The 27,458-nt window shown below is 41.3% G+C and overlaps 2 protein-coding genes across 11 annotated transcripts in view; both read right to left on the bottom strand.

Moving 5' to 3' along the window:
• LOC125779305 (uncharacterized) overlaps positions 1-21,565 on the bottom strand; it is a 71,242-nt gene extending 49,677 nt beyond the window's left edge. The window contains exon 1 of the mRNA XM_049460579.1: positions 20,260-21,565. Coding sequence (XP_049316536.1) covers positions 20,260-21,497 — 1,238 coding nt within the window. The 5' untranslated portion in view covers positions 21,498-21,565. The remainder of the gene's footprint in view (positions 1-20,259) is intronic.
• Positions 1-27,458, bottom strand: part of LOC105223309 (polycomb protein PHO) — a 133,576-nt gene that overhangs the window by 59,884 nt on the left and 46,234 nt on the right. For 4 of the 10 annotated variants that reach the window (XM_049460186.1, XM_049460184.1, XM_049460185.1 and 1 more), the window contains one exon: positions 21,828-27,445. The exons of the other annotated variants lie outside the window; for them this stretch is intronic. In XM_049460186.1, the coding sequence (XP_049316143.1) occupies positions 21,861-25,694 (3,834 nt within the window). In that variant the 5' untranslated portion in view covers positions 25,695-27,445 and the 3' untranslated portion in view covers positions 21,828-21,860. Of the gene's footprint in view, positions 1-21,827; positions 27,446-27,458 lie in introns of those variants that run through there. 10 annotated transcript variants of the gene reach the window in all.

Below are 27,458 nucleotides of genomic sequence, written 5' to 3'. Positions count from 1 at the left end.
TTTCCCCTCTAAATGAGTTTATATTATATTTCTATATATGTATATGTTGTATAATGCCGATTGGCGTGAAATTATTAAATAAAATAAAATAAAAATAAAAACACTAAATAATAAAAGTACAACAAGAAAGAAAGGGCTAAGTTCGGGTTGGCAATAAATCAACAACTAAACATGCCAGAGAAATGACGAGAAGGTTTTATTGGATGTGAAAATTGGACGACTGGTACCGCCCACTTTTTGGTTAAATTGCCTATATTTGGACCCGACCGACCGATTTCGACTAAATTTAATACGTGGCATTCTTCTTACATTTCTCTCTCAGTGTGGAAAATGGTTGAAATCCGGCTACAGATACGCCTACTTCCCATATAACACACTTCCATTTAATTCTTTCACTTTCCAGTATACAAACGAAGAAGTAATTTATATAAAGGGATACAATTTTGCGCTGATAATTCCTTTAAAGTATGCCACTTTATGACCAAAAAAGATCCAACCGAAACTGTTCAAATCCCTATAGTTGCCTTTTGCCCGAAAATGTTGGTCAATGTGTATATACATTTGAAATTCAGAGAGAATCCTTTCCTGACAATAATAATTATGTGTGTGAAGAATGGGTTAAATCAGATTAGCCCCATATATCTAATATAACGATTTTCGAACTTCCAGATGACTTTATGCTGAATATATTAGCCAATATTAGAGTTATCTCAATAAAGTTACAGAACATGTTTTACTAATTTATAATGAACTTTACACTTATATTTTATATACTCCAAGCCTTCACTAAGAGGATGGAGTCATGAGTAGAAGTTCACGCAAGTGAGGAAAGTTCTCTTATCGCCATACACTTGGGAGTGGCCAGAAACGATTTTTTTACATATGACTCAAGCAGCTCACGACTTCCGGTCTTTGACCAAGTATAATCTGGGTACCCTAAGAACATCCGTTTGAAGGCGAGCTAAAGTGAGAAGGCAAAACAACCCTGCATAGAGTTGTGCGCTGGGTTTGGGACCCGCCACGTAAAAAAACACTCCCAATAAAAAATGAACAACGGCCGCGAATGAGAGAATCCCCTTTTGATGACAACCATGGCAAACCAATTAAGGACTATGATATGAGGGCATGCACCTGGAATGTCCTGTCCCTTAATTGGGAAGGTGCCCCTGCCCAGCTGGTTGATGTCTTCGTGAAAATAAAAGCTGACATCACCGCCGTCCAAGAAATGCGATGGACGGGACAAAGACAGAGACGAGTAGGTTCTTGTGGCATTTACTACAGTGGCCATATAAAGGAGCGCAAGTTTGGTATGGGATTCGTGGTGGGAGAGAGACTCCGTCGCCGAGTACTATCATTCACTCCGGTGAATGAACGTCTAGCCACAATCCGCATCAAAGCGAGATTCTTCAACATATCGCTGATTTGCGCCCACGACCCGACGGCAGAGAAGGACGATGTGACCAAAGATGCTTTTTATGAGTGCTTGGAGCGCACTTATGAGAGATGCCCCCGCCACGAAGTCAAAATCGTGCTTGGCCTCCACGAGGAAACATCCCCAAATGGGTTGAGGCTGATCGACTTCGGCGGGGCCCGAAATATGGTTATCTGTAGTACTAGATTCCAGCATAAGAAGATTCATCAAGCTACATGGCTGTCTCCGGATCGAAAAACTACCAACCAGATCGACAGGGGTAATCCTCGAAAATTCTACGAAAAAATGCGGCGGCTTACAGAAGGTTTCGAGACCGGAGCATACTCCTGTAGAACCCCCAAAGGTGATCTAGCCACCGATGCCCAGAGCATACTTAGATTATGGAGGGAACACTTCTCCAGCCTGCTGAATGGCAGTGAACACATAACACCAGGAGAAGGCAAACCCGATTCCCCAATCGATGACGATGGAGCAGACGTTCCATTACCCGGCCATGAAGAAGTTCGAATAGCAGTTGCTCGCCTGAAGAACAACAAAGCGGCAGGGGCCGACGGATTGCCGGCCGAGCTATTCAAACACGGCGGCGAAGGACTGATAAGGAGCATGCTCAACTTCTTTGTAAAATATGGTCGGACGAAAGCATGCTCAACGATTGGAATTTAAGTGTACTATGCCCAATCCATAAAAAAGGTGACCCCGCAATCTGCGCCAACCACCGTGGGATTAGCCTCCTCAACATTGCGTATAAGGTTCTATCGGGCGTATTGTGCGAAAGATGAAAGCCCACCGTCAACAAACTGATTGGACCTTATCAGTGTGGCTTTAGACCTGGCAAATCAACAACCGACTAGATATTCACCATGCGCCAAATCTTGGAAAAGACCCGTGAAAGGAGAATCGACGCACACCACCTCTTCGTCGATTTCAAAGCTGCTTTCGACAGCACGAAAAGGAGCTGCCTTTATGCCGCGATGTCTAAATATGTTATCCCCGCAAAACTAATACGGCTGTGTAAGCTGACGTTGAGCAACACCAAAAGCTCCGTCAGAGTCGGGAAGGACCTCTCCGAGCCGTTCGATACCAAACGAGGTTTCAGACAAGGCGACCCACATTGGAATATCTGTGGCCGAAATTCAAAAATTTCATGTTGTCTGATTTGAATGAAAATTTCACAGTTTGTTACCAACTATTTATACATTATTTTCCCAAAGTATTAGGATTCTATCTGCATTAGTTTTTTGTCCAGAAATACCCAAAGTTGGTGAATGTATAGAACATCAAAATTAGCAAAAAATTTACTCAAAAGTAAATCATTGATACAATAAAACAACTATTGAAATTCAACTTTGTTATTATTTTCAATTTATAATATGTATCAAAGAAAAAATTTGCATCAAAATCCATTGAAAAAAATAATGCATAAAAAATTTTGTGGAACAACATAATTTGGACGTCAAAATTTCAATGTTCTTCAAATTCAAAGTGGTGCATCTTTTTAGCGCTGTCTACCGCGTCGACATACATATACCGAATTAAAGCGTGAAGTCTCAGCTAAGCCCCAAATTGCCCCCCTTGAAAAAAACAATGCCAGAATGTCACGAAAATGTAAAAACTTTGCTAAAAGAGACTTAATAAAAGAGAATTTAGTTGTATGGGAGGTGGACGTAAAAGTGGGCGGATATTATTGAAAATTAACACCAACATATATAATGTCATAAAAATGCTATGTACCAAAAATCAGTGCTGTAGGTCAAAAATTAAGTTTCACCTTATATGGGAGGTGGGCGTAAAATAAAATTTTTTAAAAAAATTTTTTCATTTTTTTCTTGATTGGAATCCAAAACAATGATGTACCAAATGTCATTGTCCTGCGACAACTCCTTATATTTTAAGCCGCAGTATGCACTAGCAGAAACCTATGTGCGACCCTCTATCGTCCGACTTTTTCAACCTGCTTCTGGAGAAAATAGTTCGAGCTGCAGAACTAAATAGACAAGGTACCATCTTCTATAAGAGTGTAAAACTCTTGGCGTATGCCGATAATATTGATATCATCGGCCTCAATACCCGCGCCGTTAGATCTGCTTTCTCCAGACTGGACAAGGAAGCAAAACAAATGGATCTGGCAGTGAACGAGGACAAGACGAAATATCTCCTGTCATCAAACAAACAGTCGTCGCACTCGCGACTTGGCACTCACGTCGCTGTTGACAGTCATAACTTTGAAGTTGTAGATAATTTCGTCCATCTTGGAACTAGCGTAAACGCCACTAACAATGTCAGCCTAGAAATCCAACGCAGGATAACTCTTGCCAACAGGTGCTACTTTGGACTGAGTAGGCAATTGAGAAGCAAAGTCCTCTCTCGACAAGCAAAAACCAAACTCTATGAGTCGCTCATAATCCCCGTCCTGCTATATGGTGCAGAGGCTTGGACGATGGCAACAAAGGATGAGTCGACGTTGCGAGTTTTAGAGAGAAAAGTTCTGCGAAAGATTTATGGTCCTTTGCGCGTTGGCCACGGCGAATATCGCAATCGATGTATGAGATATATGACAAAATTGACATAGTGTAGCGAATTAAAAGACAGCGGCTACGCTGGCTAGCTTATGTTGTCCGAAATGACGAAAACACTCCAGTTCTGAAAGTAATCGACGCAGACCCGCCGGGGAAGCAGAGGAAGACCTCTATTCCGTTTGAAGGACCAGGTGGAGAAGGACATGGCTTCACTTGGAATCTCCAATTGGCGCCACCTTGCGAAAAGAAGAAACGACCGGCGCGCTGTTGTTAACTTGGCTATAATCGTGTAAGCGGTGTCTACGCCAATGAAGAAGAAGGAGAACCCTTCACTAATTCGTTCCTACCCATTTGTTTTACATTACATAAATCAAAAACAACTTTTATTCAATATATAACGTTTGTTCAATTCTTATAAATTCAATTCTAATAAAAGTGTTGCATCCTAACCAATATTCAGAGTTAACTTATGTACATATTTATAATTTATTTACAAGAGAAAAAATAAAACAAAAAATACCCCAATGGCAGGAAATAAATAACACCTTATTCGTTTTTCGCGTGGAATTCTTTTTTGCATTGGGGGCCTTCGGCCGCGCATCAAAAAACCCTCTGGTTGGACCAACACCTTGGCGTTTTAAATACTTTCGCGTTGAACCTCTTTTTTCATTGGCGCATCAAAAAAATAACCCTGGTCGAACCAACACCAGAGTAGACAAATGTAAGTCCATTCGCGTCCGAGGTACGATTATGATTCTTTTGGCGCCGCGATCTGAAGGTATGGGCGGATAGAGGGGCTGACTTCGTCAAAGCATATTGCAAAGCATTAACCACGAATTAATGCGCAACTATTTAGGGAATCTTATTTACAATGAATTGCAATTATTTAGGTTTTTCAGAAATTGGCCACCATGATCAAGTCCTTTTGGAAATTGCGCACCAAAGGTCGAGTAAGCATTCCACTCTATAAGGCCTTATATGTAACTATTTGGAAAGTCAGCAACAACACATCATTCCGTGATATCAGCGATCGATTTGGGGTGGCTATTGGTACTGCATATAAAGTGTTCATATTGATAATTAATCTTATTTGTCGATTGAAAAGCAAGGTAATTAAGTTTCCAAATACGCCTGACGAGCAAAGGAAAACAAGCGAGAAATTTTTAGCAAGTCGCCGCAATCCGTTCCCCTTTGTTCTGGGTTGCATTGATGGTACCCACGTCCAATAATAATAAATATAATAAAGTTATAATTAATATATTACAGGCTATTGCTGACAGTGAAATGAAATTTACTGATGTATTCATAGGTTGCCCTGGCAGATGCCATGATGCAGCAGTATGGCAAAACAGCCCCTTTAAAAGATCAATAGCAAATAGAGCTATTGTAATACCTCACAACTATCATCTGCTTGGAGATGGTGCGTATCCACTCGAGATGAATTTAATGGTGCCCTATCGAAACAATGGCTTTTTATCCACACAACAATCGAAGTTTAATGCAGTTTTGAGTTCAACTCGCGTTTTCGTTGAGCAAGCTTTTGGTATTTTAAAAAAGAAGTTCAGAATTTTAAAATTTATTGAAGTGCAGCGCCCGCACCTTCCGAAAATTATTGCAATGGCATGCATTATACTTCATAACATAATTATTATGAACGAAGGAACAGACAGCGAAAACGATGAAGACCTACAGGATGATAACGAAAATAATAATACACAAGAAGCTATACATCAATCAGGACAGAGAAGAGAAGCTGAATCTAAAAGAGATGCTCTTGCCACACTTTTTTCTGCGTAAATTAATAAAACAAATGCCTTAGTAATATTCACGCCTAAACTTGAAAGTCTTTAAAACTGAATACCAGAAAGATTTCTAGAAATTCTAGTTGAATTTTTCTGCTCTTTCTAAACCGTTTTAAGTTTGAATCTATATTTTTTACATAATTAGCTAGACTTATAAAGAAATAGCAAATATTAAATAAACCAAAGAAAAAAAGTCAATGCTTTTTAAAATCTCGCGTACATTTTTTCCAATAGTATAACAAAAATAATAAAAAACTAAAATAAGTTTTATGCTATAAAGTCAATACTTATAATACTCATATATTTAAATTATTCAGAACACCCTTGTTGATACCCTAGATAAACATTTCATTTTTCTGCCATTCTTTCGAATAAGAGGCGAATCTGCTTCAGCTCTTCCAGCTTCTCCCTTTCTATAGATACTTTGTCTTCTTCCGTTTTTAAGTTTTTGAATTGTCGCTTCATCTTTTTCGGATTCTTTTGTTAAAAAATCAATCACATCATTTCTCTTCCGCTTTATACCAATGGTCGGTGTTAAATTCCTGGATGGCGTCTCAGTAACCGAAGAGGTGGCGCTTTCACCTGTAAGCGTATTCAGTAAGTTTTCAATTGAAGATTCCGTCATGTCTTCTGGCAGTTGAACGCAACTCCGACTGCCAAAAACCTCATCCAACGCCTCAAAATACTCCCAGTTTGTGGCACTTTCTCCTGAGGTATGATTTCGTTTTTTGATTCGTTTATACGTAATCATTATATTCATAAAACAAATTATTTCATCTTTAGTAAAAGGAAACGTTGTCCCTACGTCTTTGATTTCTTTGAGAACCTGCTCCCAAATGGAATTTTTCTTTCTTTTATTTGATATGAAATCTCCTTCATGCCGCAACCTAGTTGTAATGAGGAGCATTTTCCGCTCGTGTGTCCATTTCCTTTCGCTAAAATTAGAAAATTTTGTAGAAAATTCTGGGTTTTTATTTAATTTTACTTACTTTGGTGATAATACCGCCATTTCCAACACAAATGCATGAATAAAATTTGTCATGCGTAAAATTGACAACTAATGCGCATGAAAAAGAGTTGCCATTAGCAAATGAACACACTGCATTGTCAGAATATAAAGCAGTGTTGTAAATGAACATTATGCTTTCTCATTATGCTTTGCAATATGCATTTACGAAGTCAGCCAGGATTAAAAAATGTATACGCATATACCCACCTCAGACTTCTAGTGTATTTAAAGTTCAAAAATTTCATAAAGAAATTAACATTCACAGTGTGTGTGTTTACATACATGACAAATACCCATGTTGCCACATATTGTGTTATGAAAAACTATTCAAACAATTTTCCGTTTACTATCAAAAGGGTTTTTCTTTCATTCATATAGATTATATATCATATATAATTTAATAAATATAAAAAAAGATAAATTATATTTTTGTTTGCATTGGCGGCCTTCGGCCTCGCTTCAATAAAATAACCCTGAATATCTGGTCGTTTCTAATCATTTATTTTATATTAAATAGTGCAATAATCTTTAATCCCATATCAAACTTTATTTGAAATCCAATTATTCATACAATAAGAAAATGGTTGCAAGCAAGCAAAATATTAGTGTTACCATATTTTGTAATGGAATAAAAACAAGAAAAAAGAAGGATGCTAAAAGGAGTTCAACGCGAAAGAACTGAGCACTCCCAAGTGTTTGTCCGTCCAGGGTTATTTTTTTGAAGCACGGTTGAAGGCCACCAACGCTTACAGGAGTTTAACGCAAAAGAACTGAGCACGCCCAGGTGGTGGTCCGACCAGGATTATATTTTTAAGCGCGGCCGAAGACCGCCAATTCAAAAAAGAATTCTATGCTATTTATTTCTTTTCATTAGGGTATTATTTGTTTTCTTTATTTCTTTTGGTTGTTCCGTAAAATGTGAACGTAAGGTAGCACTGTTTATTAGTTAGAATACAACTTTTTTGTTATTGTGTGAACACAAATAATTGAACAAAGGTTAAATGTTGAATAAGAGATATTTTTGCAATATCTAATATAAAATAACTGGTTAGAAACGAATTAGTGAAGTATTAGTGGATATAAAAGTTAAAAATATAACTAAAAAATGCATTATAAATCTGAGAAACACGCATTTTAAATAGTTGAATTTTTAAACTTTAAATGCAAATATCTCAAAAACCATAAGTTAAACGGCAACTAGGCACGATTACAATTCTTTCGGCGCCGCGATTTGATGGTACGGATAAATATAGAGGAGGTCCTCAGGATTAAAAATGCACATATATCGTCCTCAGACTCATAGTTTTCACTTTAAAGTTCCACAATTTTATATGCAATTCACTGTTATTTTGTTTTGTTTTTCTTTACATGTCATGACAAATATCAGTGTTGCCACATATTGTGTTTTGAAAAAAACTATTAAACAATTTTCTGTTTAACATATATAGAGAAAATGGTACAAATGGTTTTTGTATCTTGTTATTTGATAAATAAATATAAAAAATAATATTCCTTTGTGTCGAACTACTTTCTGCACTGGCGGCCTTCGGCCGCGCCTTAAAAAAAAAATAACGCTGATCGGTCGAACATCGGGGTGATCATAGTTCTTTTGTGTCGAACTACTTTCGGCACTGGCGGCCTTCGGCCGCGCTTCAATAAAAAATAACCCTGGTCGGTCCAACATCTGGGTGATCATAGTACTTTTGATACTAGCGCATGCGGTAGCTGTTCAGAATAAGTACGAAAAAACACAAAAGGTCTAAGATGTGCATTATGTCAAAAATGGTACCACGTTGAACGTCTTAAACTGAGCAATGTAGAATTTAATGTCATTGCTACTGATATCAAAAAACATGGTGTACAGTGGAGATGCACCGTATGCAGGGAATTTGAGGTTAGTGTAAGAGGATGGAGTCATGTGTAGAAGTTCACGCAAGTGAGGAAAGTTCTCTGATCGCCATTCACTTGGGGGTGGCCAGAAACGATTCTTTTACATATGACTCAAGCAGCTCACGACTTCCGGTCTTTGACCAAGTATCCTCTGGGTAGCCTAAGAACATCCGTTTGAAGGCGAGCTAAAGTGAGAAGGCGAAACATCCCCTGCATAGGGTTGTGCGCTGGGTTTGGGACCCGCCACGTAAAAAACACCCCCAATGAAAAGAAAAAAACAGCCACGGACGAGAGACCCCCCTTTTGATGACGACCAAGGCAAAGGAAACAAGGACTATGATTTAAGGGCATGCACCTGGAATGTCCGGTCCCTTAATTGGGAAGGTGCCGCTGCCCAGCTGGTAGTTGTCCTCGTAAAGATAAAGGCTGACATCACCGCCGTCCAAGAAATGCGATGGACGGGACAAGGACAGAGACGAGTAGGTCCTTGTGACATTTACTACAGTGGCCATATAAAGGAGCGCAAGTTTGGTGTGGGATTCGTGGTGGGAGAGAGACTCCGTCGCCGAGTACTATCATTCACTCCGGTGAATGAACGTCTAGCCACAATCCGCATCAAAGCGAGGTTCTTCAACATATCGCTGATTTGCGCCCACGCCCCGACGGAAGAGAAGGACGATGTGACCAAAGATGCTTTTTATGAGTGCTTGGAGCGCACTTATGAGAGATGCCCCCGCCACGATGTTAAAATCGTGCTTGGCGACTTCAACGCCAGGGTGGGCAAAGAAGGTATCTTTGGCACTACGGTCGGTAAATTCAGCCTCCACGAGGAAACATCCCCAAATGGGTTGAGGCTGATCGACTTCGCCGGGGCCCGAAATATGGTTATCTGTAGTACTAGATTCCAGCATAAGAAGATACTTTAAGCTACCTGGCTGTCTCCGGATCGAAAAACCACCAACCAGATCGATCATGTTGTGATAGACGGAAGACACGTCTCCAGTGTTTTAGATGTGCGTGCGCTCCGAGGTCCTAACATCGACTCGGACCACTATATTGTTGCAGCCAAAATTCGCATCCGCCTCTGTGCAGCAAAAAACGCACGCCAACAAACACAAGGAAGGTTCGACGTCGAGAAGCTGCAATCACAACAGACAGCCGAAAGATTTTCTACTCGGCTTGCACTCCTGCTCTCTGAGAGCACTCGTCAACAACTCGGTATAAGGGAACTGTGGGACGGCATTTCAAACTCCTTACGCACAGCTGCAACCGAAACCATTGGCTTTCGGAAAGTGCAAAAGAACAGCTGGTACGACGAGGAGTGCCGTGTCGCAGCGGAGAGAAAACAGGCTGCCTACCTCGCAACGTTACGATCGACCACAACACGTGCGGGATGGGATAGATACCGAGAGTTGAAGAGGGAAGAGAGACGCATTTGCAGACAGAAGAAGAAAGAGGCCGAAATGCGTGAGTACAAACAGCTTGATAAGCTGGCCGACAGGGGTAATGCTCGAAAATTATACGAAAAAATGCGGCGGCTTACAGAAGGTTTCAAGACCGGAGCATACTCTTGTAGAACCCCCAAAGGTGATCTAGTTACCGATGCCCAGAGAATACTTAGATTATGGAGGGAACACTTCTCCAGCCTGCTGAATGGCAGTGAACGCATAACACCAGGAGAAGGCGAACCCGATCCCCCAATCGATGACGATGGAGCAGACGTTCCATTACCCGGCCATGAAGAAGTTCGAATAGCAATTGGCCGCCTGAAGAACAACAAAGCGGCAGGGGCCGACGGATTGCCGGCCGAGCTATTCAAACACGGCGGCGAAGAGCTGATAAGGAGCATGCATCAGCTTCTTTGTAAAATATGGTCGGACGAAAGCATGCCCAACGATTGGAATCTAAGTGTGCTATGCCCAATCCATAAAAAAGGTGACCCCACAATCTGCGCCATCTACCGTGGGATTAGCCTCCTCAACATTGCATATAAGGTTCTATCGAGCGTATTGTGTGAAAGATTAAAGCCCACCGTCAACAAACTGATTGGACCTTATCAGTGTGGCTTCAGACCTGGTAAATCAACAACCGACCAGATATTCACCATGCGCCAAATCTTGGAAAAGACCCGTGAAAGGAGAATCGACACTCACCACCTATTCGTCGATTTCAAAGCTGCTTTCGACAGCACGAAAAGGAGCTGCCTTTATGCCGCGATGTCTGAATTTGGTATCCCCGCAAAACTAATACGGCTGTGTAAACTGACGCTGACCAACACGAAAAGCTCCGTCAGGATCGGGAAGGACCTCTCCGAGCCGTTCGATACCAAACGAGGTTTCAGACAAGGCGACTCCCTATCGTGCGACTTTTTCAATCTGCTGCTGGAGAAAATAATTCGAGCTGCAGAACTGAATCGAGCAGGTACAATCTTTTATAAGAGTGTACAGCTGCTGGCGTATGCCGATGATATTGATATCATCGGTCTCAACACCCGCGCCGTTAGTTCTGCTTTCTCCAGACTGAACAAGGAAGCAACGCAAATGGGTCTGGCAGTGAACGAGGGCAAGACGAAATATCTCCTGTCATCAAACAAACAGTCATCGCACTAGCGTCTTGGCCCCCACGTCACTGTTGACAGTCATAACTTTGAAGTTGTAGATAATTTCGTCTATTTAGGAACCAGCGTTAAAACCACCAACAATGTCAACCTGGAAATCCAACGCAGGATTACTCTTGCCAACAGGTGCTACTTCGGACTGAGTAGGCAATTGAAAAGTAAAGTCCTCTCTCGACGAACAAAAGCCAAACTCTATAAGACGCTCATAATTCCCGTCCTGCTATATGGTGCAGAGGCTTGGACGATGACAACAACCGATGAGTCGACGCTGCGAGTTTTCGAGAGAAAAGTTCTGCGAAAGATTTATGGTCCTTTGCGCGTTGGCCACGGCGAATATCGTAATCGATGGAACGATGAGCTGTACGAGATATACGACGACATTGACATAGTTCAGCGAATTAAAAGACAGCGGCTACGCTGGCTAGGTCATGTTGTCCGGATGGATGAAAACACTCCAGCTCTGAAAGTGTTCGACGCAGTACCCGCCGCGGGAAGCAGAGGAAGAGGAAGACCTCCACTCCGTTGGAAGGACCAAGTGGAGAAGGACCTGGCCTCGCTTAGAATATCCAATTGGCGCCACGTAGCGAAGAGAAGAAACGACTGGCGCGCTGTTGTTGACTCGGCTATAATCGCGTAAGCGGTGTCTACGCCAGTAAAGAAGAAGAAGAAGTAAGAGACATCGATATTGCATCTGACGAGGAGCCTGTTGTTAGCGGAGATGACGGAATTGATAAATTTGAAACAATTCTCAAGAAGCAACTCGAATAATTTTCCCAAACATTCAATACCAAATTTGATAATTTTAAACAAACCATCGGGGAGAGTATCGCTGAACTCAAGAAAGAAGAACAGAGCGTTGCCATTGGAAAAAAAAAATATTCTAACTAGAGTGACAGGATAAGGGAGATGAACGATCGAAAAAGGCGAGAGAGTAATGTCATTGCCCTTGGCATCACCGAATCTACTAATGCTGCTGGTAGTGACAGACTGGAAGCCGACAAAATCTCGCTCTCGGCAGTCTTACCCCCCAAAATCTCTGCCAAGATGCCTCAATTCAAGGTTCGAAGACTAGGTCGTCTGGCAACCGGCCGTACACGTCCCCTGCTCATCGAGACTCGTTCAGCGACCGATGCTAGGGAGTTTTTCAAGCTTAACCAACGTTATGGAAGGACAGTTACTTTCAAATCTGATCAGACTCCAGCACAGCAATCTCTTCTCAGTGAGGTACGATCCGAACTTGATACCCTTGGAAAAAATGGTGACACAAGCAAAACCATCAAATACATTCGAGGAGTACCGCAGATAGTGAGCAAGAATTTTCGTTCGATCAGTAAGAAAAAGAAACCTGAAGACCCTTCCGATTTATTACCAAAACACCAGAGGCCTTCGGACAAAGCTGTCTAAGTTTATGACAGTATCAGCGGCTAGTGGTCATGATCTACTCTGTATCACTGAGTCGTGGTTAAACTCGTCAATTAACGATGGCGAGGTGACTGATAGCACTTATACCATTTTTAGAAGAGATAGAGATCCTATATGCACTGGCCTAGATCGTGGTAGTGGCGTCTTCATCGCCGTCAAACGTCATATCCATGCTGATTTAATTACCCCAGATGAAATAGATTTGGAATTGGTATTCGTAAAAATCAAAGGTACTGTACTCGATATTATTGTTGGATGTGTATACTTGCCGCCTCTTACAACACTAGAAACTTATCGTAAACTACTTACAACTCTAAACTATATCAATGTGAAATACAATAACGCAAAGCTAATAATCGTAGGAGACTTCAACTTGTCAAGCAGCACCCCCAGAGCCGATTGCGAAAAATTTGTATACGATGGACTTGCTTTACTGGAATGCATCCAAATAAACAACATAAACAACCTCCAGAACAATCTTCTGGACCTCTGTTTCAGCAATGTTGAGGGTTACGTGGATAAAACTCTACCTCTTGTTCTTGAGGACAAATATCATCCGGCCTCCATCGTAAATTTAAAATTTCAACTTAACTTAGAACATTTTAATCCAGCCACTTACTCATTCAAGAAAGCTGATTACGTCAGCCTCAACGTTTTCTTTCACAGAGTCAATTGGACGGTACTGTACGCACTGGACACTATTGAAAGTAAAGTCAATTGGTTATACAATATTCTTGAAGTAGGAATATCGCAATATGTACCTGTTCACAAAAAATCTATCAGTACCTATCCCTGCTGGTTCTACTATGAACTCATAAACAAGATTAAACTCAAAAAATCAGCACACACTCAATACAAGAAAAAGGAAAACCGACACAATTACAACCGTTTTAGTACTCTAAGGAGGGACTGCAAAAGACTCAGTGCGGAATGTTACAGTAATTACGTATACAAAGTTGAGAACATGGTCCAGTCTGACACCAACGCTTTTTGGAAATTTATAAAAGATAAAAAACAAAATAACATTTATATACCATCCTCAATGTCCTGGATGGACCAAATAGCTGACACCGGCCCGGGTATTAGCAATCTTTTTGGCTCATATTTCAAAACTACATTTTCCACACATACTAACGGCAATCAGCTCGTCGATGCTAACTCAAATGGTTCGTCAACCAACGTTCACAGCTTAGAGGTACAATACAATGATCTTCTGCAGCAGCTACTCAAATTAAATCCAAATAAAGGTGCCAAACCCGATGGGATACCAAACGTTTTCTTAAAAAACTGCGCGATCGAGCTTTGTGAGCCTCTCACTCAAATTTTTAACTACTCACTTCAATCGGGTAGTTTTCCTCGTGCCTGGAAACTGTCTTATGTGAGTCCAATACACAAAAGTGGCCTAAGATCTGAAGTAACTAACTACAGGCCCATCTGCATCCAATCAGCATTAGCCAAGCTCTTCGAAAAGTTGGTTCTACCTCAACTATCTCTAACCTTCAAGGATATCATCACTACAAAACAACATGGATTTGTGGGTGGCAGATCTACCGTGTCAAATCTCTACCTGTATGTCAACTATATACTCAACGCACTGAATAAAGGAAAAAAGGCACATTCAATCTACACCGACTTTAGTAAAGCTTTTGACCGTGTCGACCATATGATACTCGTCTCAAAACTAAATAAATATGGCGTCAATGGCACCGCACTGGATTGGTTTAACTCATATTTAACTGACAGGTTCCTACAAGTCAGGGTTGACGGACATATGTCTAGAGAATATGAGGTCACATCTGGAGTTCCTCAGGGATCGCATTTAGGACTACTACTCTTTAATATTTTTATCAATGACATTGTAAACAATATACAGTCTGAATGTCTGCTATATGCCGATGATTTGAAAATTTTCAGAACTATTTCTAATGATCCCGATGTCACACAACTACAACAAGATATCGACTGCCTAACAACCTGGTGCCTTAAAAATAATCTTGATTTCAATGCGAAAAAGTGCGCTGATTTCAACAACCCGAATTCCCTGGTCACTCTATACCGTCCACTTGTACTGCCAATACTAGAGTATGGCTGTGTAATCTGGTCTCCACATACTGATACACTCATCAACAGAGTTGAGAGAGTACAAAACAAATTCTGCAAGACATTGTTGTTCCATCAATCGTTAAGGATGCAGGGACTCTCCTCTGAGGACATCCGCTCCCGTTTCAGACTCAACAGCTTAACCTCGCGTCGGAAGGTTTCTAATGCGGCATTTTTCTACAAAATTATCAACGGTCTGATTGACTCCTCAGAAGCAGTCAGCAGTTTTGAGCTTGCTCCTACTAGCCTCTCGGTCAGGCATAACAGACTGTTAAAAACAACGAAGACTCAACGAAACTACGTATACCACGGACCAAATAATAGGATTGCTAATCTCGTAAACTCATTACACGCAGATATTGATTTTTATGGAGTGACATATCAAGCTTTCATCTCGCAAACCAAAAATTTACTGTTTATCTACCACTAACTCTCTACTTACATTCAACCGATTGTGTATATATAACACTTTCCACATTCTTATCTCTATATCATTTTGTATATTTTTACTAACTATTCGATGTATAAAGCCGATTGGCGTATGGTTTATTAAAGAAATAAGCCATATAAATATATGAAACAATAATTCATTTTTAACCATTTATATCTCTAAATATGAAACAGAAAAATTTTTGAGTATATTTTCAGGACACAAAGCATGGAAACACTGCTATTTGTCATAAATGTAAACACACCAATCTCTTGAAAGTTTGAATGTGCAAAATAGTTTTTAAAACATATTTATTTTCTTAAAAAATATGCAATTAGTGTACATTTTTGATACACTTATGTGTAGTGTAATTAAATATATATTAATTGAAAAATGTGTGAAAAGTGGGTTGAACATAGTGAAATAACGAGCATTGTTTTTACAAATTTTTTGAACTTTAAAGTGAAATATCTCGAAAACTATGAGTCTGAGGACGGTATATGTGTATACATTTTTTAATCCTGAGGACCTCCTCTATCCCTCCGTACCAACAAATCGTAATATTGCCGGCAATTTTCTTGAACTGGAGGAAGTTCTCTATCCATACATACCCATTTTAACCCCGAAATCGGAGGACGCTATTCTAAAATTTACCCCTTTTTTTCTCTTTTTCAATGGCGGCCTTCGGCCGCGCTTCAGAAAAATAACCCTGGTGGGACCAAAACTGGGGTGTTCAGGGATCTTTTGTGTCGAAATTCTTTCTGCACTAAGTAATAATAAAGATGATAAATAGAAATTTTTTTTTATTCTTTTTTCACTACACAAATATGGCAACAGTAGTATTTGTCATAAATGTAAGGTCACAAATATTTTGAAACTGTAGGTGCGCTAAATAGTTTTTAAAGTATATATATATTTTTTTTATGTACAATAAATGTAAAATTTAGATACGAGGTTTGACAATGAAGTAATGAGACTGATTTTATTGCCGCGCTTGTGGTAAAACTGTGATTTTGAAATTCCCTTTCTCACTCCATTGATGGCACAATTCCGATTTCTTTGGCGCCGCGATTTGAAGGTACCGTTGGAAAGAGAAAGTCCTCCTGATTAAAAAACATATAAGGTTATAGGGTCCGCAAACGCTTAGTTTAGGAGATATTCGGTCTTAAAGTTCAAAAATTCGCAAAATTGGACCATTTCAAGGAGCTATTTCACCACATTAAACACACTTTTTTCACATTTTTCACATAAAATTAATTAAATTGCACTATAATCTTTTAAATAAACTTATATTTTACTCTTTTAGCACGTTTTTTACCGAAAAAATCTTTATTTTAAAAATCACATTTTACACTTGTGTGAACCTCATTTGTTTACCAAAAATTACGACGAAATGGAGCGCTGCCATGTGATGATAAGGCAATTCGCTGAAATTCCTCTTTTTCGCAAAAATTCCTCTATTCATGCATATGAATATTTTCTTTTTTAAATTTATTGCGCAAATAAGTAATATTGCATACATGTATTAGTAATATTATACAATAATATTATATGTATATACAAATATGTAAATAATATTATATAATAATATTACGTAATAAAGTGTGAAGTATACAGTACAGTACGAAAACTCTAATTTTATTTCAATATGAGTGCATGATAACCAAAAAATATAACCACTTCATACCCAAAACTCATATTTTAAATATAATAATATATCTGTGGACATTTGACAAAACAACCTCTTTCAAAAAAGTAAATTTTACAGGAGAGCGAAAAAACATGTTTAAAGCTTTGCAGTAGAAATACCTCTTACTATTAAAGGACGAAGTCAATTCAAACTGGATGCAGATCAATAAAGACGCCTTTTCCAATCAATTGATTTAAATTAAATATTTTACTTTTCTAGATAAATATAAATCAAATAAATAAGACTTATTGTCAAATGCTTTTTCTTACTGAAAATCAACTTACCTCATACAAGCTGTTTTGTCAAATTTGATTTGTGCAAAAAAAATCCTTTTTTTTATCTTATCTTGACTTGAAAAGCATTTTTTTTTAGATATGCATTTGACAAAAGAACTTCAATCAGAAGAAACGCCAATTTCTGATTTTACTCAGACGATATATAGAGACAAGCTTTTTTGATAAATGTACGTTATGATTTTACGTTTGAAATTCCAACTTATTCGAGACAAGCTCTTTTGTCACCCCGAAAATTTGAAAAATTACGAAAGAAGTTGTTTTGATGACTCCATAATTTTTGAACTAACGGTCCTAGGACAATGGCGATAAGACAGAAAAACGCGCCTTGAAAATTCATACATATGATAAAAATCCTGGAAAATTGTCTTATTTCGAGAGAAGTTGTTTTGTCAAATGTCCACAGATATATATCGTCGCCTAAAATACAAACCAATGTATCATCAAAAATAAATGGAAATCGCTGACTGATCTCCAATTTATCCATTTTATAACGAAAACTTAAATTTTATTTCAATATTGGATATAAAGTGGTTATATTTTTTGGTTATTATGCACTCATAATATTGGTTATAAAGTGGTTATATTTTTTGGTTATTATGCACTCATATTGAAATAAAATTTGAGTTTTCGTTATAAAATGGATAAATTTTGATTATTATATCAGTCAGCGATTTCCATTTATTTTTGATGATACATTGGTTTGTATTTTAAGCGACGATATATATATTATTATATTTAAAATATGAGTTTTGGGTATGAAGTGGTTATATTTTTTGGGGTAAAGGTTCAGGAGAGCGGCTTTTCCGAAAACCAAGTCAATGTTCTCAATATTCGAGTCTGAAAGAAAACTAGTAAAAATGAGAAATACATAATAGGAAAATTATTATTGCAGAAAGAAGAAGCGCTCGAGCGCGCGAAAAATAATATCCCTGGTCGGTCCAAAACCCCAGTGTTCAAAATACTTCTGTGTCCAAAATTCTTCTGTGTCCAAATTCTTCTTCTTTCTGCAATAATAATGAATTATAAATTTTCCTATTATGTATTTCTCATTTTTACCAATTTTCTTTCAGACTCGAATATTGAGAATATTGACACTTTAATTTCTTTTTATTTTTCCAATTAATAATATTTTTCTTTTATATATCTCTCATTTTTATTAAATCTTGTTTTCTTTCAGACTCGAATATTGAGAATATTGACACTTTAATTTCTTTTTATTTTTCCAATTAATAATATTTTTCTTTTATATATCTCTCATTTTTATTAATTCTTGTTTAGTCTCGAATATCGAGAGTATCGATATTTCGAACCCGATCACTGTTTGTATCACTAGTTTCGAATACTTTTAACGATTTTACTTATTTGTCTTTATTAAATATAAATCACATATTATTCATATATTCATATATGTATGTATATAGAAAAGTGTTCACATATTCAATTTTAGCTTGAAAAATCTTCTTTATAGTTTTTTTTATAGTTAATAAAGAAAAAGGAATCACTCGAAAGTACAAACAAAGAAAACGCTAAAAAAATCCTTCAGTTTTGGTTTTTAAGGTGTGGCAATGCTGTTTTTCCTCGTAAATATAAACACTCTAAGCTTTTCAGCCATAAATTTGGTAAGTGATTTTAAATTACTAAATTTGGCTGAAAAATTACAAAATAAAAGTGAAAAGTGAACTTATTTCAATGTTAAGAGTGTATATTTAAATATAGTATGTGAAAAACGTGAAAATATTCTGTGAAACATGGTGAAATAACATGTGTTCTTAGTGCAAATTTTTGAACTTTTAAACGTGAATATTTTTAAAAATATTAGCTATTTTTACATAATTTTTGGATATTCCTCCTCTAGAGAAGCCCCCTATCCGTACATACCCCATTTTCCCGGAAATTCGGTTTTTTTACCCCTCCGCCAAAGTAATCGGAACCGTGCCCCATTGATATATGTACCATCGCTCTAGCTTGTTTAGTTCGCCTGCTGCGTCAAATTGAGTTGACGTGTGTTTGTAGTGCTCGTCACGAAAATGGAAAAACGAAATCAACAGCAACGCGTCGCGATAAAATTTTGCGTCAGATTGGTCGAAAAAGCTTCGGAAACGTACTCTAAAATTGTAAGAGTGTATGGTGATAGTGCTCTTAGTCGTGCCCAGGCTCACAATGGTTGTCTCCGCGCGCCCCCGCCCGAAAAAAGCTCGCATGAGCAAGTCGAAGATGAAAACGATGATTATTGCTTTTCTTGATAGCCGTGGAATCGTCCACAAAGAATTTTTTCCACCGGAAGTTTAAGTTTACTATTGCCAAGTACTCGAAAGATTGCGAAAACGAGTCAACGGGGTGCGCCCAGACATCGATCGTAACTGGATCCTTCAGCACGACAACGCGCTGTGCCACACCGCCCTCAGCGTGTCCCAGTATTTGGCCTCTAAAGGGATTGCCGTTTATTTTTGAGTATATACATAGTACACAAATAGTTTTAATTCAAGATTTAACTTATTGTTCCATTCTATTTATTTAACAATAACTAAAGGGTTACAGTCTGTCAAATAATCAGTGTTACCTTATCGCCATCTTCTGTAAATGAACTGAAAGGAAGAAGGACAATAAATTATACCCAAATAAAAGAATTTTTGCAGTTGTCTATCGCAAAAAATCTTTTTATTACCCGCATTTGGGCGTGTCAAGTTTTCAAGGTTGTTGTTGTTGTTGTAGCGGCAGAATTATGCCGAGTTGAGTCCTTGGCCGGATAAATATCCGGGTCCGTTACGTAGGCCCGACTGTCGTGGGAACGGTGCATTTGCGGTTGTTGTTGTTTTAACGGATATGCTAATCCCCGTTAGGATGGTAAGGGTCATCTGTGTTGTCGTCGAGGTCATCTAACGGTAGGCCCAGGAAACGCGCTGTTTCGACGGGGTCGGACCAAAGGGAGGAAGGTGTTAGATGAGTTGGGTTTGTGGGGCATGCAAAGAGGTGGCCAGTGTCATGCGGAGACTCGTTGCATGCAGGACATATATTGGATATGTCGGGGTCGATTCTGTATAAGTAGGAGTTTAACCTGCTACAATACCCAGAACGAAGTTGCGCTAGGGTCACTCGCGTTTCTCGCGGCAACTGGAGCTCTTCATCTGCAATAGGTGGTGCTTTGACTCCAAGAACGCCATTCACGGGAAGGGAGTCGGTGAAGGTGTTAATGGCTCCACTGTGAATGGCGGTCAGTACCTGTCTGAAGTCTGTAGCGTCCGAAGTTCGGTCGGCGTACTGTACGACGTCGTCGACGTAGTCGAGGAATGACCTCTTGATGCTCCTAGGAGGCGGCTCCGCTCCAAGCAGATGGCTGCAAGGGTGATTCCTACGGAAACATCCCAGCAGGAACTGCCTGGAGAGGAGTTCATTATGCTCCTTTACAGGAAGCATGCGCGTCTCACTATGGAGGTGTTCGATGGGAGACATCAAAAGGCATCCCGTCGAGGTCCGGAGTGCAGTATTCTGGCAGGTCTGAAGTTTCCTCATCTGCGTACCTCTGCACCTAGGCGACCATATCGGTGCTGCGTAGTTGAGGACCGGCCGGCCGATTGCCTTGTAAGTTGCCAACGTTTCTTTGTCTTTTCGCCATGTGCTGCCGGCTAGCGACTTGAGGATCTTGTTGCGGCTCTGTACTTTGGCGATAATCGCGGTCGTATGAGGAATGTTCCTAGGAGGCGGTTCCGCTCCAAGCAGGTGACCGCAAGGGTGATTTCTACGAAAACAACCCAGCAGGCACGGCTTGGAGTGGAGTTCATTATGCTCCTTAACTGGGAGCATAAGCGTCTCATTATGTAGGTGTTCTATGGGAGACATCAAAAGGCATCCCGTCGAGGTCCGGAGTGCAGTATTCTGGCAGGTCTGAAGTTTCCTCATCTGCGTACCTCTGCACCTAGGCGACCATATTGGTGCTGCATAGTTAAGGACCGGCCGGCCGATTGCCTTGTAAGTTGCCAACAACGTTTCTTTGTCTTTTCCCCATGTGCTGCCGGCTAGCGACTTGAGGATCTTGTTGCGGCTCTGTACTTTGGCGATAATCGCGGTCGTATGGGGAGAGAAGGAGCATAGACTATCAAGGGTTACGCCTAAAATTTTAGGGTTATTGACAGTCGGAATTTTGACGCCATCGACTGCAATATCAAGCTCAAGTCTATACTCCTTCGTCCAGTTTGTAAATATAGTCGCTGTGGATTTGGTGGGGGAAAGTTGGAGATTCCGTGCAGTGAGGAAACGAGAAAGGTCGGAGAGGTAGCTGTTCACTTTCGAACACATGCCATCGATTCCATTGCCCGACGTCAATATCGTGCAGTCATCAGCGTACGAGGTTATGGAAACCCCCTCTGGTGGTTGTGGGAGTTTCGAGATATAGAAGTTAAACAGTAGTGGGGAGAGGACACCACCCTGCGGAACCCCCTGTTTAATTCTTTTCAGTTTAGATGTTTCACCTCGAAATAATACGGATGATTATCGACCGCTCGGGTAGTTTATGGTCCACCTCTTCAGTCCTGGATGAAGCGTAGTTTTTTGGATATTCTGCAGTAGCGTTGTGTGATTGACTGTGTCAAAAGCTTTTGACAAGTCCAACGTTACGAGGATCGTCCTGTTGTTGTTGTTGTTGTTGTTTTAACGGATATGCTAATCCCCGTTAGGGTGGTAAGGGTCATCTGTGTTGTCGTCGAGGTCATCTAACGGTAGGCCCAGGAAACGCGCTGTTTCGACGGGGTCGGACCAAAGGGAGGAAGGTGTTAGATGAGTTGGGTTTGTGGGGCATGCAAAGAGGTGGCCAGTGTCATGCGGAGACTCGTTGCATGCAGGACATATATTGGATATGTCGGGGTCGATTCTGGATAAGTAGGAGTTTAACCTGCTACAATACCCAGAACGAAGTTGCGCTAGGGTCACTCGCGTTTCTCGCGGCAACTGGAGCTCTTCATCTGCAATAGGTGGTGCTTTGACTCCAAGAACGCCATTCACGGGAAGGGAGTCGGTGAAGGTGTTAATGGCTCCACTGTGAATGGCGGTCAGTACCTGTCTGAAGTCTGTAGCGTCCGAAGTTCGGTCGGCGTACTGTACGACGTCGTCGACGTAGTCGAGGAATGACCTCTTGATGCTCCTAGGAGGCGGCTCCGCTCCAAGCAGATGGCTGCAAGGGTGATTCCTACGGAAACATCCCAGCAGGAACTGCCTGGAGAGAAGTTCATTATGCTCCTTTACAGGAAGCATGCGCGTCTCACTATGGAGGTGTTCGATGGGAGACATCAAGAGACATCCCGTCGTAGTCCGGAGTGCTGTGTTCTGGCAGGTCTGTAGTTTCCTCATCTGCGTGCCACTGCATCCAGGCGACCATATCGGTGCTGCGTAGTTGAGGACCGGCCGGCCGATTGCCTTGTAAGTTGCCAACAACGTTTCTTTGTCTTTTCCCCATGTGCTGCCGGCTAGCGACTTGAGGATCTTGTTGCGGCTCTGTACTTTGGCGATAATCGCGGTCGTATGGGGAGTGAAGGAGCATAGACTATCAAAGGTTACGCCTAAAATTTTAGGGTTATTGACAGTCGGAATTTTGACGCCATCGACTGCAATATCAAGCTCAAGTCTATACTCCTTCGTCCAGTTTGTAAATATAGTCGCTGTGGATTTGGTGGGGGAAAGTTGGAGATTCCGTGCAGTGAGGAAACGAGAAAGGTCGGAGAGGTAGCTGTTCACTTTCGAACACATGCCATCGATTCCATTGCCCGACGTCAATATCGTGCAGTCATCAGCGTATGAGGTTATGGAGACCCCCTCTGGTGGTTGTGGGAGTTTCGAGATATAGAAGTTAAACAGTAGTGGGGAGAGGACACCACCCTGCGGAACCCCCTGTTTAATTCTTCTCAGTTTAGATGTTTCGCCTCGAAATAGTACGGATGACTGGCGACCACTCAGGTAGTTCATGGTCCACCTCTTTAACCCTGGAGGAAGCGTTGTTTTTTCTATGTCCTGCAATAGCGTTGTGTGGTTGACTGTGTCAAAGGCTTTTGACAAGTCCAACGCTACGAGGATCGTTCTCTCACAGGGTGGCTTCTGGTTGAGGCCACGAACTATCCGGGTGTTTATGACGCTAAGTGCTGTGGTGGTGCTGTGCACTTTTCGGAATCCATGCTGGTGGCTGGCTAGGCTCAGGTGGTGAGTGAAAGTCGGGAGTAGCAGGGCCTCAAGTGTCTTCACTACTGGGGAGAGGAGAGTTATCGGGCGATAAGATTCCCCTTTGTTGGCGGGTTTCCCAGGTTTCAGTAGTGGCACCACCCTTCCGATTTTCCACACATCGGGTATTTGAAGGGTGGTTAGTGACAAGTTGAGGACACTGGTGAGATAACCTACTCCCGCCGAGCCTAGATGCTTTAGCATTAGCATGTTGATTCCATCAGGGCCAATGGATTTGGATGATTTAGCTTTTGTGATGACACTCTGAACCTCCTCGCCGGTGAAAGTAAGTGGCGCGCAGTTGTTTGGCATTTTGCGCAGCCGCCGGTTAACACATCTCTTAGCTTTGTCTACCGAAGGGTGCAGTGTAAACTGCCGGCTAAAATAGCTCGCGCACTTCTTCGGGTCCGAAGAGGCACGACCATTGAATTGAACTTCAACTCGGTCGTCGTGTCTCTTCGGATTAGACAAAGCTTTGACAGTAGCCCAAAGCTTACTCACACCGGTGGAGAGGTTGCAGGACTTCAGGTGCTCTATCCATTTCGTCCGCTTATGTTGATTTACCACTCGCCGAATCTCCAAATTGAGATCCCTTATTCGGGGATCCCCGGGATCGGCATGGCGTAAGGTGTCGCGCTCATTAGCTAAGACAGCTGCTTCGGCTGGGAAATTGGGGCGGATTTCCGCTATTCTTCCAGCCGGGATGAAGCGAGCAGTAGCTGCTGCGATCACCTTGCGGAATTGACGTTCGCCAACGCATACGTCCGTAGGAATGGGTAGAGCGTTGAAGGTGCTCTCAGTGAATTCTGTGAAGCCGACCCAATTAGCTTTTTTGAAGTTAATGAAGGTACGGTTGTCCACAGAAACGAAATCGGGAGGCTTCTCGATCGAGATAATTATGGGCAGATGGTCTGATGCAAGAGTTAGCATAGGTCGCCAGGTTATGCTGTTTATCAGGCCACCGCTAGCAATGGTAATATCCGGCGAGCTATTACAGGTGCCCATAATTCTGGTGGGGGCTTCGTCATTCATTGTGCAGAATGTCGAATCGTCAATCTGTTCCGCCAGCTCCATCCCCCTACGATCATTTGACAGGCAGGAATGCCAGAGATCGTGGTGCGCGTTAAAGTCGCCTAGTACCATACGGTTTTCACCACGAAGTAGCGCACCTATATTCGGGTGATATCCTGTAGGGCAACATGTAACTGGGGGGATGTATATATTAAATATTTCGAGCTCGACATCGCCTGACCGGATAGCTATGCCCTGACATTCTAGGGTAGTATCCCTGGGGTCGATGTCTTCTTCGATTAAACGATACTGCACGGTGTTGTGCAATATGAAGGCTAGGCCACCACCACCATCTCGCTCGCGATCTTTACGTAAAACGTTGAAACCTGCACAACTCAGAAGATCTGAGCGGCTGTTTAGCTTGGTTTCTTGGACCGCAGCTATCGATACACGTTCCCGATTCATAAGTGCAACTATCTCCTCGATCTTGCTCTGGAGTCCGTTGCAGTTAAATTGAAGGAGTCGGGTTTGTCGCGGGTGTCCGTGGGTGATCCTGGGGGTGAGGGAGTGACGTGTTGGTGGTATTTGTTGCAGCTGCAGAACCCGCGGGGGCGGTTGTCGCACTGGGGTGTTGGTTGGCGACGCCACTGTTGTGAGTTGCGGGGGCAGACTCCTGCAGCATGGGGCAACGTAGGTGACACTCCACTCACGTGTGGTGCGCAGGCCGGAACACGTCGGGAAGTGGCACCAGCCAGTGCAGGAATTGCACTTAACTGATGCGACGTTCCGACGTATGACAGCCTGACACACGGAGCAGACTGTGCGAGGAACCAAGAGTTGCTGATTGGTTCTCGCACGAGGATTGGAGCGGGATGAAGGTTGGGGGGGGGACAAGTCAGAGTGGGAGCTGTGTTGCCTGTTTGAGCTCCTGACCGTAGAGGTCCTTTGTTGGCCACTCTGATTGAGTGGCGGCGCGGCGCGCGAACAGTGTGCAGGTTGCACAGCCGTGGAGGCTTGTGTCGCAGTATTGCGCAGACAACACGGGGCCACGTAACGCGTGGTCCACTCCCTGTGGGTCTTAAGGCCTGAGCAGGTCTTAAGATGGCTCCATCCATTGCATGTATTGCACCTGACCGAGGTGGAGTTTGGATGGAGCCTTTTAGCGCAGACGCAGCAGAAAAATTCCTCCGGGCCCGGGTTGGACTCAATGCCAGCACGAGTCAGGAGGATACGGAGCAACCCTGCTGCAAGGCGTTGCTCTAATGACGACAAACACATATTAATGCTTACCGATCCAAACGGGGTTAGATCGCCGAAAGGACAGCCCTTGGTCGGATAAAATCCGAGTAAATTCCGGTGCGTAGAACCGGCTGTCGTGGGAATCGTCCTCGCACAGGGTGGTTTGTGGTTAAGGCCACGAACTATCTGGGCGTTTATGACACTAAGTGCTGCGGTGCTACTGTTAACTTCTCGGAATCCATGCTGGTGGTTGGCTAAGCTTAGGTGAGTGAAAGTCGGGAGTAGCAAGACCTCAAGTCTCTTCACTACTGGGGAGAGGAGAGTTATTGAGTTTGCCAGGTTTCAGTAGTGGACCACTCTTCCGACTTTCCACCCATCGGATATTTGATGAGTGGTCAGCGACAGGTTTAGGACCTTGGTAAGATAGCTTACTCCTCTCGAGCCTATATGCTTTAGAATAAGCGTGTTGATTCCAACAGGGCCAATGGATTTGGAAGATTTTGCTTTATTGATGACATTCTGAACCTCCTCATCGGTGAAAGTAAATGGCGCGCAGTTGTTTGGCATTTTGCGCAACCGTCGATTAACACATCTCTTGGTTTTGTCTACCGAAGGGTGCAATGTAAATTGCCCTGCCCGATCCAACACCGGGATAAATCGGAATAATGAAAATTCTGAACGATTTTAGGGCACGACTCCGATTACTTTGGCGGTCGGGTAAAAAAACACGAATTTCGGTATAAATGTACGGATAGGGGAGCTTCTTCAGAGGAGGAATATGCAAAAATAACGTTGCTAACACTTATATTTTTTAAAATATTCCCGAATAAAAATGTGTTTTAATAACACTTAGTAATTCAGAGTGTTTCACTAATTTTTTTCACATTTTTCACTTTATATATTTAAATATACACTCTAAACATTGAAATAAGTTTATATTTCACTTTTATTTTGTTGTAAATTTAAAAATCACTTAGCACACTCATCGTTGAAAAGGTTGGATTGTTTACAATTATGCAGAAAACGAGCGTTGCCGCATCTTAACACTCCAGTGGTCGCGCCCCTTTTTGTGCCGTTAGTAGTCGCGCGTACTACATGTGTAGAACATTTTAGACATAAGGGTTTGAAACGAAATATTTGTAAATAAAAAAATTTGTTTTAATAATAATAAGTAACAGTTTATTATAAAACCAAATCAACCAAAAAATATTCATTTTAAACATATTAGGAACTTAAAATCAGACTTCTTGCGAATAGTTATTCGTAAAACGTAAAAGTATATACACAAGTGGTCTACTATTGTAGTACGCGCGACTACTGGAGTGTTAAACAATAAATATGTAGGATTTGCAACGATTTTTCTTTGTTTGTCTTTTCGCGTGATTCTTTTTTTCTATATTAGATATAATAAAAAATACTTTCCAACATTTTTCAAGCTATAATTGAGTTGTGTACACTTACATAGATATGTATATGTATATTATGTGCTTTATAGTTAATCTGCACAAATAAACTCTACGATAGTATTATAAAATTTATATTATATCGAGGTGACTGAAGTATTTTCGCGTAGTACTCCTTTCTGCATTGGCGGCCTTCGGTCGCGCTTTAAAAAAAGTACCTGGTCGAGCTAAGTACAGGATGACTGAATTACTTTCGGCTGGGATTTGGAATAGCATCCCCGGATTTCGGGAATAAAATGGGTGTCACTGGAAAGGTGACGTTCTCCAGATCACGAAAAAAATAACCATGGCAACCCTTTTCTTATTGTGCAAATGCAGAGAATTTAACTAAAATAAAATA

Source organism: Bactrocera dorsalis, chromosome 6 (assembly GCF_023373825.1).
Source record: "Bactrocera dorsalis isolate Fly_Bdor chromosome 6, ASM2337382v1, whole genome shotgun sequence".
Lineage (NCBI taxonomy): Eukaryota > Metazoa > Arthropoda > Insecta > Diptera > Tephritidae > Bactrocera > Bactrocera dorsalis.
The sequence above is the reverse complement of the archived record's forward strand: the minus strand, read 5'-3'. Positions and strand labels throughout refer to the sequence as shown.